General features: G+C 38.6%; 1 protein-coding gene and 1 non-coding gene across 10 annotated transcripts in view; one reads left to right on the top strand and one right to left on the bottom strand.

The window, feature by feature from the left end:
• CTNNA3 (catenin alpha 3) overlaps positions 1-19,391 on the top strand; it is a 1,860,557-nt gene that overhangs the window by 34,341 nt on the left and 1,806,825 nt on the right. For all 9 annotated transcript variants that reach the window (XR_009598595.1, XR_009598596.1, XM_004021400.6 and 6 more), the window contains exon 2: positions 18,941-19,044. Coding sequence is in view for 7 of the 9 variants with exons in the window: in XM_004021400.6 (XP_004021449.1) it covers positions 18,941-19,044 (104 nt within the window). In the remaining 2 variants the exon portion in view is untranslated. The remainder of the gene's footprint in view (positions 1-18,940; positions 19,045-19,391) is intronic.
• Positions 7,414-7,556, bottom strand: LOC114110910 (small nucleolar RNA SNORA67). The gene has a single exon (XR_003587076.1). It is a non-coding gene; the product is annotated as a small nucleolar RNA SNORA67 (small nucleolar RNA).

Raw genomic sequence — 19,391 nt, 5'->3', positions numbered from 1 at the left:
GGTGTTGGGTGGTGTCTCACTGTCATTTTAATTTGCATTTCTGTGATGATTAGAGGTATTGAACATTTTTCATGAGCCTGTTGTCCATCTGTATCTCTTTTTTAAAATTCTGGAATCTTATTTCCTAATAGTGTGAATATAATTATTTATTTGCTTTATCCTCATGTATGTGTATACATACATTGGCGACTTGATGTGAACTCCTGACTCACTGGGAAGGAGAAGAAGAGGGTGACAGAGGATGAGATGGTTAGATGACATCACTGATGCAATGGACACAAATTGGGCAAACTCCGAGTAGATGGTGAGGGACTGGGAAGCCTGGTGTGCTGCGGTCTGTGGGGTCATGAAGAGTCGGACACAACTTGGTGACTGAGCAACAACATGTGTATACACATATAATAAGAATATATATATTATACACGTGCATGCATGCTAAGTCTCTTTAGTCGTGTCTGACTCTTTGCAACCCTATGGACTGTAGCTCTCCAGGCTCCTCTGTCCATGGCATTCTCCAGGCAAGAAAACTGGAATGGGCTGCCATTCCCTTCTCCAGGGGATCTTCCCAACCAAGGGATCGAAGCTATGCCTCTTACATCTCCTGCATTGGAAAGTTCTTTACACTAGCGCCACCTGGGAAGCCCATTATACCACACACATATATATAATAAGAATACTAAATGTAGTTTAAAATTACTTTGACATTCTTTTTTGTCCTAGAGGCTATCTCTCTAGGATTAGAGTAAAAATACTGTCCTTTATTTTATTTTATTTTTTTAGTTTGGGATGTTGGATTTATTTGTGGGATATCCAATCAGATGACAGATAATGATCTAGAATTCAGGAAGAGTTCTGACAAAACATAGTCCACTGGAGAAGAGAATGGCAAACCACTTCAGTGTTCCTGCCTTGAGAGCCCCATGAAGAGTATGAAAAACAAAATGATATGACACTGAAAGATGAACTCCCCAGATTGGTAGGTGCCCAGTATGCTACTGGAGAAGAGAGGAGAAATAGCTACAGAAAGAATGAAGAGGCTGAGACAAGGTAGAGACAATGTCCAGGTGTGGATGTGTCTGGTGCTGAAAGTAAAGTCCAATGCTGTAAAGAACAATATTGCATAGGAACCTGGAATGTTAGATCCATTAATCAAGGTAGATTGGAAGTGGTCAAACAGGAGATGGAAAGAGTAAACATCGACATTTTAGGAATCAGTGAACTAAAATGGACTGGAATGGGTTAATTTAATTCAGATGACCATTATATCTACTATCGTAGGCAAGAATCCCTTAGAAGGAATGGAATAACGCTGATAAGTCAAAAAAAGAGTCAGAAATGCAGTACTTGGGTGCAGTCTCAAAAACAACAGAATGATCTCTGTTTCCAAGGCAAAACATTCAACATCATAGTAATCCAAGCTTATGCCCCAACCACTAATGCCAAAGTGGCTGAAGTTGAATGGTTCTATGAAGACCAAATGATCTAGAATTAACACCAAGAAAGATGTCCTTTTCATCACAGGGGACTGGTATGCAAAAGTAGCAAGTCAAGAGATACCTGCAATAATTTGGCCTTGGAGTACAAAGTGAAGCAGGGCAATGGCTAACAGAGTTTTGCCAAGATAATGACTGATCATAGCAATCACTCTCTTCCAACAACACAAGAGATGACTCTAAACATGGACATCACCAGATGGTCAGTATAGAAGTCAGATTGATTATATTCTTTGCAGCCAAAGATGGAGAAGCTCTTTAAAAGCCATCAAAAACAAGACCAGGAGCTGACTGTGGCTCAGATCATGAACTCCTTATTGCCAAATTCAGACTTATATTGAAGAAAGTAGGGAAAACCACTAGACCATTCAGGTATGACCTAAATCAAATCCCTTACAATTATACAATGGGAGTGGCAAATGGATTCAAGGGATTAGATCTGATAGAGTGCCTGAAGAACTATGGATAGAGGTTCGTGACATTGTACAGGAGATGGTGATCAAAACCATCCCCAAGAAAAAGAAATGCAAAAAGCCAAAATGGTTGTCTGAGGAGGGCTTACGAATAGCTGAGAAAAGAGAAGTGAAAGACAAGGAGAAAAGGAAAGATATATCCATTTGAATGGAGAGTTTCAAAGAATAGCAAGGAGAGATAGGAAAGCCTTCCTAAGTGATCAATGTAAAAAAATAGAGGAAAACAACAGAATGGGAAAGACTAGAAATCTCTTCAAGAAAATTAGAGATACCAAGGAAACACTTCATGCAAAGATAGGCACAATAAAGGACAGAAACAGAAGATATTAAGAAGAGGTGGCAAGTATACAAAAAAGAATGATACAAAAGAGATCTTAATGACCCATATAACCATGATGGTGTGATCACTCACGTAGAGCCAGACATCCTGGAGTGCAAAGTCAAGTGGGCCTTAGGAAGCATCACTATGAACAAAGCTAACGGATGTGATGGAATTCCAGCTGAGCTGTTTCAAATCCTAAAAGATGATGCTGTCAAAGTCGGCACTCAATATGCCAGCAAATTTGGAAAACTCAGCAATGGACACAGGACTGGAAAAGGTCAGTTTTTATTCCATCCCAAAGAAAGGCAATGCCAAAGAATGTTCAAACTACCACACAATTGCGCTCATCTCACATGCTAATAAAGTAATGCTCAAGTTTTTCCAAGCTAGGGGATTCAACACTACATGAACTTCACAGTATGTGAACAGTACGAGGACTTCCAGATGTTCAAGCTGGATTTAGAAAAGGCAGAGGAGCCAGAGATCAAATTGCCAGCATCTGTTGGATCCTAGAAAAAGCAAGAGAGTTCCAGAAAAACATCTACTTCTGTTTTATGGACTATGCCAAAGCCTTTGACTGTGTGGATCACAACAAACTGCATACAATTCTCCAAGAGATGGGAAACCACCTTACCTGCCTCCTGAGAAATCTGTATGCAGGTCAAGAAGCAATGGTTACAACTGGACATGGAACAAAGGACTGGTTTCAGATTGGGAAAAGAGAACGGCAAAGCTATATATTGTCACCCTTATATGCAGAGTTCATGTGAAATGTTGGGCTGGATGAAGCACAAGCTGGAATCAAGATTGCTGGGAGAAATATCAATAACCTCAGATATGCTGTTGACACCACCCTTATGGCAGAAAGCAAAGAAGAACTCAAGAGCCTCTTGATGAAAATGAAAGAAGAGAGTGAAAAAGCTGGCTTAAAACTCAACATTCAAAAAAAGAAGATCATGGCATCCGGTCCCATCACTTCATGGCAAATAGATGGGGAAACAATGAGAGACTATTTTCTTGGGCTCCAAAATCACTGTAGATGGTGACTGCAGCCATGGAATTAAAAGATACTTGCTCCATGGAAGAAGAAGCTATGAGCAACCGAGACAGCATATTAAAAAGCAGAGACATTTCTTTGCTCGATGGATATGAGTTTGAGCAATCTACGGGAGTCAATTATGAGTAGGGAAGCCTGGTGTGCTGTGGTCCATGGGGTGGTAAAGAGTCGCACATGACTGAGCAACTGAACTACAGTGAAAATGTTAATTTTATCCTTGTAGTATTTCACTTTTTGTTTTATTTTTTATGTTTCTTTATCTATTTGGATACACTGGATTTTAGTTGCAGCATGTGGGATCTTTGTTGTGTCATTTGGGATTCTTTGTTGCACTACATAGATTCTTACATTGTGGTGCGAGGGTTTAGCTGCCCTGTGGCATATGGGGTCTTCATTCCCCGGCCAGAGACTGAACCCATGTCCCCTGCATTGCAGCCGGATTCTTAACCACTGAACTACTAGGGAAGACCCTGGAGTGTTTTGTTTTTTGCTTCTATTTGTTTTTTGAGTTCTTTTAGTTTTCATTCCCTGTGATCTTTTGCCCTTTTTTTGAATTTTGTAACTCTTCTTTGAGTTCTACTTAAAAGTGAGGACATTTTGTAAACACATGTGTATCTTTGTGTGTGTGTGTGTATTTGAGTCCACATATGAACACATATGTCACATATTTCACACATAAACAAAGTTTTGCTCAAAATCCTTCAAACTAGGTTTCAGCAGTACCTGAACTGAGAACTTACAGGTGTACAAGCTGAGTTTCGAAGAGGCAGAGGAACTAGAGATCAAAATACCAACATTTGTTGCATCATGGAAAAAGCAAGGGAATTCCAGAAAAACATCTACTTCTGCTTCATTGACTGTGCTAAAGTCTGTGTGGTTCACAAACTGTGGAAAGTTCTTAAAAAGAAGGGAGTACCAGACCACCTTGCCTGTCTCCTGAGAAACCGGTATGTGGGTCAAGAAGCAACAGTTAGAACCGGACATGGAAAAACTGAGTGGTTCCTAATTGGGAAAGGAATACATCAAGGCTGTATGTTGTCACCTGCTTATTTAACTAATATACAGAGTACATTATGTGAAATGCTGGACTGGTTAAATCACAAGCTGAAATCAAGATTTCCATGAGAAATATCTATAATCTCAGATATGCAGATGATACCACTCTAATAGCAGATAGTGAAGAGGAACTAAAAAGCCTCTTGATGAGGGTGAAAGAGGAGAGTGATAAAACTGGTTTGAAATTCAATATTAAAAAAGCTAAGATCATGGCATTTGGTCCCATCATTTCACAGCAAATAGAATGAGAAAAAGTGGAAGAAATGACAGATTTTATTTTCTTGGGCTCCAAAACCACTGCGGACAGTGACTACAGCCATGAAAATAGAATATGCTTGCTCCTTGGAAGGAAAGCTATGACAAACCCAGACAGTGTACTTAAAAGCAGAGGCATCACTTTGCCGACAATGGTCTGTATAGTCAAAGCTATAGTGTTTCTGGTAGTCGTGTACAGATGTGAGAGTTGGACCATAAAGAAGGGATTCATGCTTTCGAATTGTGGTGCTGGAGAAGACTCTTGAGAGTCCCTTGGACTGCAAGGAGATTAAATCAGTCAATCCTAAAGGAAATCAACCCTGAATATTCATGGGAAGGTCTGTTGCTGAACTGAAGCTCCAATACTTTGGCCACCTGATAGGAAGAGCCAACTCACTGGAAAAGACTCTAATGCTGGAAAAGATTGAAGGCAAACAGAGAAGGGGGCAATGGAGGATGAAATGATTAGATAGGATCAATAGACAAGAATTTGCACAGACTCCAGGAGACAGTGGAGGGCAGAGGAGGCTGGTGTGCTGCGGTCCAGGAGGTTGCAAAGAGTTGGACATAACTTAGCAACTGAAAAACAACAAGAAGTAACTATTTCACCAAGTTTTTCCTGTTTCCTTCATTAATCCGTATTTATATGCGTTTTTTGGGTTCTCTCCTCTTTTGTTTCTCTCTTTCTTTTGTTTATTTGTAAGTTGGGATAATGACAAATTTCCTTGAAGACGGAAGTTTAATTTTGGGGTTTCCTGTTTTCCTGTCTTCCATCAGTTTTGATGGGAGGAAGTGTTATAAACATGTCTCTATTCTACTATATATTATAATAAATCCTAGGAGATGGTAGGATGATGATGATTCTCTTAGAGATCTGTATAGGGTGCAGAGTAAAGCATTGCTTACTTCCTCTGTGAGCATGTATGCTCTTATGTGTGTGTGTGTTTATTAAGATGTAAAGAAGATTGTTTGAGCTGAAGTTGGGAAGATGAGCAAACATTTATTGAGTGGATATTAGGAGGATTATTCCAGACAAAGGGGACAGAATGAATAGAAATTTAGGGCCGTGAAAGAGTATGGTTCATTTAGACATCTTCAAGTTCTTTAGTATGGATGGAGTACAGGGAGGCAGTGGGTCAAAGAAAAAGAAAAAGCTGGAGAGATAAGGAAGACCAAATTGCCTTGAGTCCTTCAATGGAGCCTAAACTCTATTGTGTTCAGAAGAAGAATATTTGACAGTTGACAGTTTTAATCAGGGGATTAGTGTAACATTATCTTATTTTATATTAAAGAGATCACTTTGGGAATAGTTTGGAGGGTGAATTGGAGGTTGGTAAAACTAGAAGGGAGATCAGTTAGGGTATCATTGGAAAGTCTAAGTAAGTCTAACCATGGTTTGAACTAAGTACCAATGCGAATAGAGAGGAAATGGCCAATATAAGGAGAGTTAACGGAATAGAAGTTATGTCATTTTTCCTCTGATGTGAAGAGAGAGGCAAAGTGAAAGAAAATATTTGGAGTTGACCTTCAAATTACTGGGTTGGATGCAAGTTCCCATTATGTGATGATATAATTAATTCAGATCAGAACTGAAGATGGTGGTAACAGGTTTTGAGGACAAGATCATGGAGTTGAGTTTTGAGGTGCCTATGAGACGGCTCAGGGGGTAGTGAATTTAGGGGCTCTAAAGCTTAGGTGAGAGGTCTGGACAGTTGAATCAGAGATTCTAAGTTGAATCGAAACTCCAGGATGATATTGTTCTGAAAGAAAAATGTAATGTGAGCAATGAACAGGATGTAAGAGGTGGAACTTGGGGTAAGACCTGTAGTTAACAGGAGTTAGCAGATAAGGAGGGCTTCCCAGGTGACATTCCTGCCAATGCAGGAGACATAAGACACGGGTTTGATTCCTGGGTCAGGAAGATTACCTGGAGGAGAGGATGGCTACCTACTCTAGTATTCTTGCCTGGAGAATCCCATGGACAGAAGAATCTGGCGGATTATGGTCTATGGGGTCACACAGAGTCAGACATGACTGAAGCAACTTACAACGCACACACACACATGTAGATAAGGAAGAGCTAGCAAAAGACACTGGGGAAGAATGGTCAGAAGGAGTCCAGAGGGGAAACTCTTTTATTTACTATAGAAAAAAATACTATGTGGGATTAGAAACAGTTAAATATGGCTAGCAGGTATATAGTCAGAGTTCTTGGAGAAAATGTAAAAAAGTAGTAGTAAAATGGTGGGCTTGGATGGTTAGACTGATGATTCTGGCACAGGCTTTTTTTTTTTTTTTTTTGCCTCAAAAAGTGACATTTGTTCAAAGAGTCAAAGAAAAAAAAAAAAGAAAAGTGGCAAGATGTCCATCCCTTGGTTCCCTTCCCTCCTCATTTCTGCTGCTTCTTGGCCCCCTCCAAGGTTTGATCCCTGGCTGGCGCTAGGTAGCACAACACCCCGCCCTCTCATGTGAGGTCAGCAACCTTAAGGGGCGTCTCCTCAGTGGAGGTGTTGTAGAAGGTCTTGATGTCTCAAAGAGTCCCCTTGTCTTCTTCTCTCACCGTATTAATAGCCATACTCGTCCGGCCGAAACATCCACCATGAGCAATTCTGTGGATGTAGTTTTCTCTATTGGTGGGGAAGTCACAGTTGATGACTAAGGAAGCTTGCTGTACATCGATGCCTCTGGCCTATGTCAAGAAAGAAAGGAGCTTCAGTGTGTGAATGAGAAAGCACAGGTCTATCCAGAATTAAGCATACATGTACACAGTCAGAGGAAGGCAAAGGAAATAAACATCCCCTTCCCTCAGAAACCCGAGGTTTGCCAGATTTTATTCCAAGTTGCTGCTTTCCTAAAGAGGTGCACTAGTAGTCCCCTTTGAAGAGGGAATAACCTTGGATCAGCCTTTTTTTTAAAATTAATTTTTATTGGAGTATAATTGCTTTACCACTATACATGTGTTAGTTTCTGCTACATAGCAAACTGAATCAACAATGCATATACATATGTCCCCCCCTTTAAAAAAATTTCTTTCCCATTTAGGTCACCACAGAGCAGCGTTCCCTGTGCCATACAGCAGGCTATCATTAGTTATCTAATATTTTATACATAGTCGTATATATATGTCGATCCCATTCTCACACTTCATTCCACCCCTCTTCCCACCTTGGTTTCCACGTGTCCGTTCTCTATGTCAGTGTCTGTATTTCTGCTTTGCAAATAAGTTCACCTGTATCATTTTCTAGTTTCTACGTATAAGCAATATTATATGATATTTGTTTTTCTCTGACTTACTTCACTCTGTATGACAGTCTCTAGGTCCGTCCAAGTCTCTGCAAACTGCACGATTTTGTTACTTTTTATGGCCCAGTGACATTCCATTGTATATGTACCACTCTTCAAATACATTCCTCTGTTGATGAGCATTTGGGTTGCTTCCATGTCCTGGCTGTTGCAAATAGTGGCACAGACTTGTAAAACTTCTTTTAAGAGAGTATGGAAGAATGGAAATCCTGGAAGTAGAGAAGAAATCTGGAATTCTCAAAACAGTTGCAAATCACTGGTTTTTGTAAATATATTAATAGATTTATGGAAAAATGAATGTAGTGTTTTCAAAGACTGTGGTTTTGCCTATTATACAGAGTAAAGTAAGCCAGAAAGAAAAACACCAATATAGTATACTAATGCATATATATGGAATTTAGAAAGATGGTAACGATAACCCTGTATGCAAGACAGCAAAAGAGACACAGATGTACAGAACAGTCTTTTGGACTCTGTGGGAGAGGGTGGGATGATCTGGGAGAATGGCATTGTTTTATCTATTTTGATAAGCAGGGTATTGTTTATTTGTGAGTAATCAGAAAATGAAGAAATGGGACTTTTTTTGACTTCAAATTGAGGTTGATATGAATTATGCTTTTTTCTTTTTTTTTTTTGCTATTCTCTTTTTTGTTCTCTGCTTTTCAAAAATACCAGACCTTAGGAGAATTCCCATACATTTGAGCTGTCTTATAATATTATGGAGTGGAATTGACCCATAGGCCCACTGGACTTGCAGCAACGAAAGCTACTGTCACTTTCAAGGTGTATATGAAGGGCATGTTACTTCTGCCCTGGTTGTTTAAACTTGATGCTTATAGTGAAGTTATTCTTGTTCTGGGTGAATCAGTGAAAGCTTCTCTGAGGTTTCACATACTAGATTATCTTCTTCTTAGATTTCAATTGGACCAGTTTAGACCTTTGACTTTTAAATAACAGGCAGGTAAACTTCAAGCTGGGCTTATATGAGATAGGATCTCACTTCTGGTATAATTTTATACAAAATGTCCTTAAGTTGAAAGGCATTGCTACACAGAATAACCATGGGCCATTTTTGTCCTTTCTTCCTACCTGCAATTTTGAAAATGTGTGCCATTGTGAAAAAAGAATGAGCTTTTAGTGTGAACTGTCATTTTATAAAATAACTTAAATGTGTGGTATCAGAGGTGGGTAATTAGGTCATCTTACAAAATTCTTATATATAGTCTTACTTTTCAGTTAAATCAGAAATTGAATTACAACCTTTTTCTTTATTTTGGAGGGCCATTAGACCAGCCAGCCATTCACAATAAGAAGGATGGAAGACCTAAATATAAATAGAACCTGATGTTTTCCTTTGTTTTATTTCATATTAGTTGTCATTCATTTGGATTTTTTGCTTGATTTTTTAAAAAATCTTTTTTTGCAGCTCTCATTCAGGTTGTATGTGGGGAAACAAGTTTTATTTTGGTTACTATGAACAGAAGAAACAAATGTTTGAATTTAATTTAATTTGTATTTTCTCATAAAGAATCCATAATACAAATTTTTTTTGGGGGGGAGGAGCTCAATTTGATTACTTTTCAAAAAACACCAGTAAGATTACTATCCAAAGGTTGTTAGAAAGAACTTCAAATGCTTCCAAGAAGCCTTTGAAAGTTTGAATTATAACCTGCTAAAGATATTTACATTTTATTATAAAATGTGATTTTTTTGCTATATTGAAATCTAGAATTCTTAAAAGTTAAGGAAATAAAAAATTCAGTCTCAGGGATCCAGACATGTGGTACATTTAATAGCTGTAGCCTTACCACATTGTTGGGGTGCTTCCCTTGTAGCTTGGTCAGTAAAGAATCTGCCTGCAGTGCAGGAGACCTGGGTTCGATCCCTGGGTCAGGAAGATCACCTGGAGAAGGAAATGGCAACCCACTCCAGCATTCTTGCCTGGAAAATCCCACAGACAGAGGAGCCTGGTGGGCTGCAGTCCATGGGATCACAAAGAGTTGGGAGTGTTGGAATGCATACCTTCTATTGTATTTCCTTTGCTCTGTTTTATTCTTAAAACAAAAGAAAACAAAAATCCTAAAAAAGTCAACCAACCAACTGAACAAAATAAAACAATTGTAGCCCTATCTCTGGAACATACCTCTTATGTCTCACTCTAGAATTGATTTCAAGGGGCTCAAGACTCTTTATGAGGCTGTTGTGCCTTAGGAATTTTTTAGAGTATTTAGGCATGCTGCATTTCTAATTAATGCACATGTAAGCAATATGCCTTAGATTTTGAAGTCAAGAGATCCAATGAAATGAGTCACCAGAGGGAAGCTTTGTGTTAAGCCCTTTCATTATGGGAACAAAGAGCAAAAATATTCTTGAATAAATAATTGCAGGCTCTATAGATGAAAGAGGTATTTTTAACCTAAATGTAGACAAGTAGATTCTACATTCCTACTGAAAAGGGGATAATAATATCAACTAATATTTGTTGAGCTCTTAATAGGTGTCTGAGGCATGGGCTAAGTTATGACTTCTATATGGATTTTTAATTTTAATCTTCAAGATAATTTTGAAGAAGGTACTCTTCAGTTCAGTTCAGTTCAGTCGCTCAGTCATGTCCGACTCTTTGCAACCCCATGAACGGCAGCACACTACGCCTCCCTGTCCATCACCAACTCCTGGAGTCCATCCAAACCCATGTCCATTGAGTTGGTGATACCATCCGACCATCTTATCCTCTGTCATCCCCTTCTCCTGCCCTCAATCTTTCCCAGCAGCAGGGTCTTTTCAAATGAGTCAGCTCTTTGCATCAGGTGGCCAAAGTCTTGGAGTTTTGACTTCAACATCAGTCTTTCCAATGAACACCCAGGACTTATCTCCTTTACGATGGACTAATTGGATCTCCTTGCCGTCCAAGGGACTCTCAGGAGTCTTCTCCAATACCACAGTTCAAAAGCATCAATTCTTTGGCTCTCAGCTTTCTTTATAGTCCAACTCTCACATCCATACATGACTACTGGAAAAACCATAGCCTTGACTAGATGTACCTTTGTTGGCAAAGTAGCGTCTCTGCTTTTTAATATGCTGTCTAGGTTGTTCATAACTTTCCTTCCAAGGAGTAAGCGTCTTTTAATTTCATGGCTGTAATCACCATCTGCAGGGATTTTGGAGCCCCCCAAAATAAAGTCAGCCACTGTTTCCACTGTTTCCCCATCTATTTGCCTGAAGTGATGGGACCAGATGCCATGATCTTCGTTTTCTGAATGTTGAGCTTTAAGCCAACTTTTTCACTCTGCTCTTTCACTTTCATCAAGAGGCTCTTTAGTTCTTCTTCACTTTCTGCCATAAGGGTGGTGTCATCTGCATATCTGAGGTTATTGATATTTCTCCTGGCAATCTTGATTTCAGCTTGTGCTTCCTCCAGCCCAGCGTTTCTCATGATGTACTCTGCATAGAAGTTAAATAAGCAGGGTGACAATATACAGCCTTGACGTACTCCTTTTATAAGAAAGCTGATGTTTAGCGAGGTTCGCTAACTTGCCTAAAGTCACCAGTGAGCAGAGCCTAGATTCTCACCCAGACCAGCTTCAAAGCCAGTTCTCTTAATTACTGAGATCCAATGGTGATGAAATGTAGAATTTAAGAATCCTTTCGTAGGCAGTGGGAGTGGAGAAGCTGCAATGGTTCCCACACTGGCTGCTGCGTTGTTGCCCTGCTGAGGGGCTGAGTGGAGCTGAAATCTAGTCCTCCCTCTGCTGGACAAACTGGGGGCCTTCCTGCTAACACCTACAGGGCTTTTTCTAATTGGTCTGCCTGAAAGACTCAGATTTTACTAGTTCACTCAAAGCAAATCTTAATTCCCTAAACCTCTGAGTAATGCTGCCTGTATTTCCATTCATTCTCAATAATCCTTTGACTCCAACCTATCTCTTTCTGGTCCACATCCTCCTTGGTTGTCTCATTTCATCTGCCTTTATGTTGTCAACTCTGAAATCTGTATTTTGACCCCAGACTTCTCTCCCAAACTCTACTTTCATATCTCTAACTGCCTACTTACTAATAACATCTTTACTTGGATGTCTATTGTACATCCTAAATTTGTATGTATCTTAACTCATGTCCTAAACTGGGCTCTTCATCTTCTTCCTCCTGCAGCATCCCTACCTCAGTTAATGGCAATACCATCCTTCCAGTTGCTTCAGACAAAAAACCTAAAGATATCTTGTGTTCTTTTTTTCCTATGTTCAATCTGTCCGGAATTCCTATTGGTTCACAATTGTCTACAATCCGACCACTTCTGTTCATTTCTGCTGCCACCAGTCAGGTTTAGGCCATTATTTTCTCTCATTGGGGTCACTACAGAAGTTTCTCAATAGTGTCCCTAATTTTGCTCTTGCCCTCAATACTTCCTGTTATTCACCAGAGTGATCCTTTCAAAATATAAAACAGATTATGTTTCTCTAGTGTTCAAACCCTTGCACTATGTCTCATGGTTTGATAAGATCTGTGATTCCCCCCGGACCCCCCTAACTAACTCCATTACCATTCTGACCTTCTCTTTTACGATGCTTTTGGTAGTTCACTCCAACCCACTTACACTGGCCTCCTTGCTCATCTGCAAACATGACAGTACTCTCCTGTCATTAGGTTGTTTCTCCAGTTGTTATGTCTGCCTAGAATGCTCTTCTCCCAGACCTCTGCTTGGCCAATTTCCTAACCTCTTGAAGCCCTTGCTCAAATGTACTCTTCTCAATGAGGTTAATATTTATCTTATTTAATATTGCAGTTTGCTCCCAACTCTCTTATCACTTGCTCCATTTTACTTTTTCCTTTTTGCTAGCATGTCTTTTTCTAAGGTACTAAACGATGTTACTGTTATTAGGTTTATTGTTTATGCTCTCTCCTTCCCATGACTAGCACAAAGTAGAAACAACAAATATAAGTTGAATTAGTGGATAAATGAATGGTGCCCTATAGTCTAGGGGTGCCTCTGACCTCAAATCATTTAGGTCTTATAACTGACCAAAAGGCAAGGTAGAAGAGCTTACACTGATTATTGATCTTAAATAAGTACATGGAAAGTATTTGCAAAATGTAAGAAGAACATCTGAAAAGAGAGAAATTCAATTATTAGACAGTTGCTTGATTTTATTGACTCTGACAAACCTAAGATCCTTTTGTTCACCAAATGAGTAAAAGATATGTGTATTTCTTTCTTTATAGGACAGACAATCCAGTAGATGATTGCATTGGAAGCATGGAAATGGGGGTTTGGGATGGGGATGGAGGTACACTTGGAAAATAGCTATGTGTAGACATTACAGTGGAAATTTTAAAACTTATAGTTGTCCCCTTTCCATTTGGTTGCATTCTAGCTAAGACTTAATTATACAAAACAAACTGTGATAAATTATGCAGTAAATCCCCCATACCCCATTTTCCTTTTCTTTACTTAAACCTGTTTATTGTAATTTAGATGACTTTTTTGTCAATTAACATTTGGTTCCACTCCTTCACATTACTCCTAACCACATTCAGCTAACCCTTCTAAGGGATACCTATGGGGAAGAGTGAAGCCTACTTTTGTTGTATACTCAATATAAAATTTTAATGATAATTAAAATAAATGTTCTCTTTCATGAAGCTATCTCAGTACTTGGAAATCCTTAATTAGTTGCTCACCCTTTCTTCTGATATTTTGGAAGTACAGTGTCAGCTAATATTAACATTTGTGATGATCATGGGATTTTTTTTGTTGTTTAGTCACTAAGTCATGTCCAATTCTTTTGTGACCCCATGGACTGTAGCCTGCCAAGCTCCTCTGCCCATGGGATTTCCCAGGCAAGAATACTGGAGTGGGTTGTCATTTCCTACTCCAGGGGATCTTCCTGACCCAGGGATCAAACCCACATCTCCTGCATTACAGGCAGATTCTTTACCACCGAAGATGGTGGGGATTGTGACCTACTAAAAGTATTTCCCTTTTCTATTTCACTAAATGAGATCCCGAAAGGATCTCATGAAGCCCAAAGATACTTTTGGTAGAAGAATTGTTGACACCATCAAAGCACTTTAAACTTGAAGGAAAGAAATCTATTCTCAGATAGAGCCATCAAAGGCATGTGAATGTGTACACACACATATATATATGTGTATGTGTGTGTGTGTTAATGTTGTGGCAATAATTAGGGCATAGAAAGAACCATGTTAATAGAGATGATGCATAATGATTACCTAGAGAAAATCACATGAGAAAGGGTCAATAATAAATAAGTAATAATAAACATAGGTACATGGAAAAACAGTTTAAGTAATCTTCATAGATATCAATAAATTATGAATTTTGTTGTGTTTTTGAGTATTTAAATTTTTTATTTTCTCATGAATGTAATGCTGAATGTTCACAAAAATAATTTTAATAAAAGGAGTAAAGAAATATATGCAGTGAACAACAACTCTTGCATGGAAACAAATTTAAGGAAAAGTAATAACAGAGAGCATTTGAATGAGGGAGAAAAAGAGAGGAAAAGAGAAGTAATTTTGTTGCGGAAGCTTGAAAGTCTTTTCCTAAATGTGGAAGAACTGATGCTTTTTTATCGTATCTCTGTGTTAACTGCATGTTTTAGAAGACTGAGGATAGAATGAAAGAGCAAATCTGACTAAAAGGGCAGAACTTGGTGATATGGAGTGCTAGAAAGTTTGGGTAGTTCTGTCCTTAACATTTGTAGTGAGCAGGATGAAAATATACATGGAGGCCTGCATACCATACTTATATGTGAAAGCTACAAATCAAGCTAACAAGTTGCTAAAATAGGTTCTATCCTCTTATCTTTCTGCCTTGAGAAATATACCTCCAAATTGACCTGAAAGATAAAGATCTGGATTTAGAATTCTTGTATTCCTTGATGTTTCCTGTTAGAATGAGGTGATGCCCCTGATGGTCAGCTTCTTTTCCTTTCCTTTCCACTTCTGGCTCTGTCTTGTACTTGAGAGGCCTTCAGTTCAGTTCAGTTCAGTCACTCAGTTGTGTCCGACTCTTTGCGACCCCATGAATCGCAGCACGCCAGGCCTCCCTGTCCATCACCAACTCCCGGAGTTCACTCAGACTCACGTCCATCGAGTCCGTGATGCCATCCAGCCATCTCATCCTCGGTCGTCCCCTTCTCCTCCTGCCCCCAATCCCTCCCAGCATCAGAGTTGTTTGCAATGAGTCAACTCTTCGCATGAGGTGGCCAAAGTACTGGAGCTTCAGCTTTAGCATCATTCCTTCCAAAGAAATCCCAGGGTTGATCTCCTTCAGAATGGACTGGTTGGATCTCCTTGCAGTCCAAGGGACTCTCAAGAGTCTTCTCCAACACCACAGTTCAAAAGCATCAATTCTTCGGCACTCAGCTTTCTTCCCAGTCCAACTCTCACATCCATACATGACCACAGGAAAAACCATAGCCTTGACTAGATGGACCTTAGTCGGCAAAGTAATGTCTCTGCTTTTGAATATGCTATCTAGGTTGGTCATAACTTTTCTTCCAAGGAGTAAGCGTCTTTTAATTTCATGGCTGCAGTCACCATCTGCAGTGATTTTGGAGCCCCCCAAAATAAAGTCTGACACTGTTTCCACTGTTTCCCCATCTATTTCCCATGAAGTGATGGGACCAGATGCCATGATCTTTGTTTTCTAAATGTCGAGCTTTAAGCCAACTTTTTTACTCTCCACTTTCACTTTCATCAAGAGGCTTTTAGTTCCTCTTCACTTTCTGCCGTAAGGGTGGTGTCATCTGCATATCTGAGGTTATTGATATTTCTCCCGGCAATCTTGATTCCAGCCTGTGTTTTTTCCAGTCCAGCGTTTCTCATGATGTACTCTGCATATAAGTTAAATAAGCAGGGTGACAATATACAGCCTTGACATACTCCTTTTCCTATTTGGAACCAGTCTGTTGTTCCATGTCCAGTTCTAACCGTTGCTTCCTGAGAGGCCTTGGGTACATGCAAATGGACAACTTGCATGTCTGAGCTCCATAATACTCATCAGCAAACAGCTGCCTCTTGGCTACCTCTCAGGTATGGGGATGGGCATGTTGTCATTTGCACTTAGAAGTTTGGGTTGCAGAAAGAGGCTGGCATATGCATTGGAAGTGGACTTGGACTAAGTAGAGAGTTAGGGGTACTGAGTGTGTCAGAAAGGGTATATATGAGCTCTGGGAAGACACATCACCTTGGTCTCATGGACTCTTCTGAAGCGTTAATAGAATGTGTATCCCCCATGACCTCTCAGAGTTAACTTCACTTAAAAGTGAAATACTTGTTAAACGGAATGAGTTTTAAATTGCTATAAGCTCAATTTAAAGCAAGGAATAAAGTGGAGTAAAGAAAATTTAGGCATATGGACAAAGGGAACTTGGGGAGAAAGGAAGTATCCACATGATACTTTGTTCTGCCTTACAGACTATCCCTGGAGACATCTATTACTGCTGTCAAGAGATTTATTTTCCTTCCTTAAACTCTGAAAATTGGGGTTTAATCTAGTCTGCTTGTTTCCAAACCTGAACCTTTCCCACTTTATAAAACTATCTCTAGTGGTTAGGAGTTAAAAACATTTCAGATTTCAACTCAACATGAGGAAGAACTTTATAAAAGTAATCACTGGCATCTAATGGTATAGTGAGCATCTCATTTCCCAGTACATTGTTGTAATGAAGGATGCTGTAGGAGGTGTCCTTGAACTGTTCCAGAGATACTTTTTAACTCTTAAAATTTTGTGGATTATAAAATGCAAATGCCTTGGGTTATAATACCCATACCCTAGCAGGATTTTAGTTTTGGATTCACATTGCATTATGGCTACAAAAGGTTGGTAAAAACTCATCAGATTTTGACCTTCCTTTGACTTCATTTGCAAAATTCTGTAGTCTGATGCCTATTATTGCCTTGATCTCCAAATCAGTTTCCTCAGTTAACTAGACAATGTTTTGATACTATACACAAAGTGATTAGTATGTACAGTGTTAGTATTTTTAATAGTATACTCAAATTTAGAGATGTAATTGTACTTAAATGCTTTCTTAAATTATTAGATTTGTCATAATTGTTTCATTTGAAATTTTCAGCATAATTATCTTTGTTTTTAATAATATATATGAAAGAATTATAAATATTAATTATGAATTTGTCTGATTATGAGTTTATTTGAAATCACAATTTTGACTATATGTACAAATTTCTCTGTTGAGTCACTGCAGACAGTCTTTGGCAGATTCTTATTATTCTCAAGAATACTTTATATATCCATTTTTGTAGTAAAAGAGTCATGGAGTATAACCCTGTGGCATATATTTGGAGAGCAGTAAGGTTTCTAGGCTCTGTAATATTTGCCTCTATTTAACAAATTATTATTATCTAAGAATTAAATTACATCAAGAAAAGAGCCAATAAGGAATTTTTTTTTTTTGTACACGGTGGTTTTGTTTGTGTATCTCTCTCTCTGCACATGTATCAGGCGTGCAGTGTGGGCTTAGTGAAGCACCGATCTTTTCAGTTACATGTACATGAAGAGATCATGATTATCTTTGGATATATACACTAAAACATTTATGGATCCAGGGGAAGGATTAGAGAGAGCGTGAGAGGCTGAAGGGCAGAGAGATGCTGATTTTGTGGAACTAAAACAGTGGGATCTGAGAAAGGTAGGAGGAGAATGGGGTAGACTCTCAGGGCAAGGAGTTGGAGTGAACATGGACCCTACCCTGAGATTCTGACTTCCCGTAGGGGTTGGAGGCAGACGTATAGAAAAAAGAACACTACTCTTCCCTAGAATCCCTGAGATTGAGAGGCGTGTTGAAAGGACTGATTCTGGGGTAAAACATGATTTCATGAAAATGTGTCATTGTTTCTTTCACTTACTCATCTGTCTATCCATAGTTCATTAGTAAAACCAAAACCAACCCTGGTTTTATGAATGGAGTTTGTAAGAAAATAGGAAACTTAGAAGAAAGTTTAGAAGAAACTTTGAAAGAAAATAGGCAACAACTAAATGGAAAGATTTGTGCATTGATAGTAACACACACTTCTATAGACTATAATAGTTTATAGGCTAATAATAGGCCAAGTTATACATAGGATAGATGTGTTTCTTACTGTTATCCTGTGAACCTTCAGTAAATACTTGCTGGGTGATTATCGATTGTGAATAAGTTAATATAGATTTGTTGGCTTAGAAATTTGGGTAATAGTCTTCATGGCTGATGTTTTACTTTGAATATGTTATGAAATTCTATACATGGTCACTTGCTATATATGTATTCTTATTAAAAAATCTCACTGAACCAACATTTAAGGTTTATATTAAGGTCTGAAAGAATGGTTTGCAATGTTTTTCTTATTTTGTCTTGCCCAAACATGAAGATTTGCCTTTCTTTTTATAATAACTATGCCAATTTATGTCAGTTTCTTGTCTGTAAAGGAAAGGGAATTGCCCAAAACTTTCTTCTTCAAATCAAAACCCTCAAATGATTCCCCAAATAGAGAGATGTATCATATCTTCCAAAGTCCTACCTGATTCTTCATCTGAATGGTCAGTAACAAAAGGCAAAATATGGGCTCTGGCTGCCCTAGTTGTTATGATTTCATGGAACTCAAAGCATGTGTTTGCTGCAAGATATCTCTCACCAACTCAGCCATTCATTTTTTACTTAAGACTCCTGATAAATGCAAACTCACCTTGGCTGGGTTATAATTTTAGTTATGAACAAACCAGCATAAATTAATTTGTTGGAGGACCCAAGCCCAGAAACATGACCTGAGAATACAGTTGGGGAATATCTTGTTTCTCTGTTGGTGGACTTGGCACCTTTGTCCTCTGAGGGCTACAGCTGATAGCAGGAGGAGGTGCTTGAATACTAATCACACATATGCTGTGATTTTCATCAGTGCTTTCCTCTAGAAAGTATTTTTTCTTTATTAGTAAATGTCTTTTTGTTTTTGTGCACAGGCAGCATGTCAGCTGAAACACCAATCACACTGAGTATCAATCCTCAGGACCTGCAGGTCCAGACATTCACTGTAGAGAAACTACTGGAGCCTCTCATAATCCAGGTATTGATAACATGGAAATTACAATGAATAGTAACTGCAAAAGTACTAAGAAACATAGGAAAAATAAGTAATGGAAAGATTTGATTTTTATAGAATGATATGTTATCCAAAATTGTCTTTTAAAATGTTTTATTATATATATTTCAATGCCATTCTCCCAAATCATCCCACCTTCAATTAGCCTCCAATTAAAATAAATAAATTTAAATTAAAAAAATAAAATGTTTAAAAGTGTACCAAAGTATCTATTTAGTAATAATAATGATAACATTCTGAAAGTTCCTCCGCAGATTCTCTTTAAAAAGCAAAAAAGTAATAATATGCATATGCAGTTTTGAAAGTACTTT

This window comes from Ovis aries, chromosome 25, assembly GCF_016772045.2.
Source record: "Ovis aries strain OAR_USU_Benz2616 breed Rambouillet chromosome 25, ARS-UI_Ramb_v3.0, whole genome shotgun sequence".
Lineage (NCBI taxonomy): Eukaryota > Metazoa > Chordata > Mammalia > Artiodactyla > Bovidae > Ovis > Ovis aries.
The sequence above is the reverse complement of the archived record's forward strand: the minus strand, read 5'-3'. Positions and strand labels throughout refer to the sequence as shown.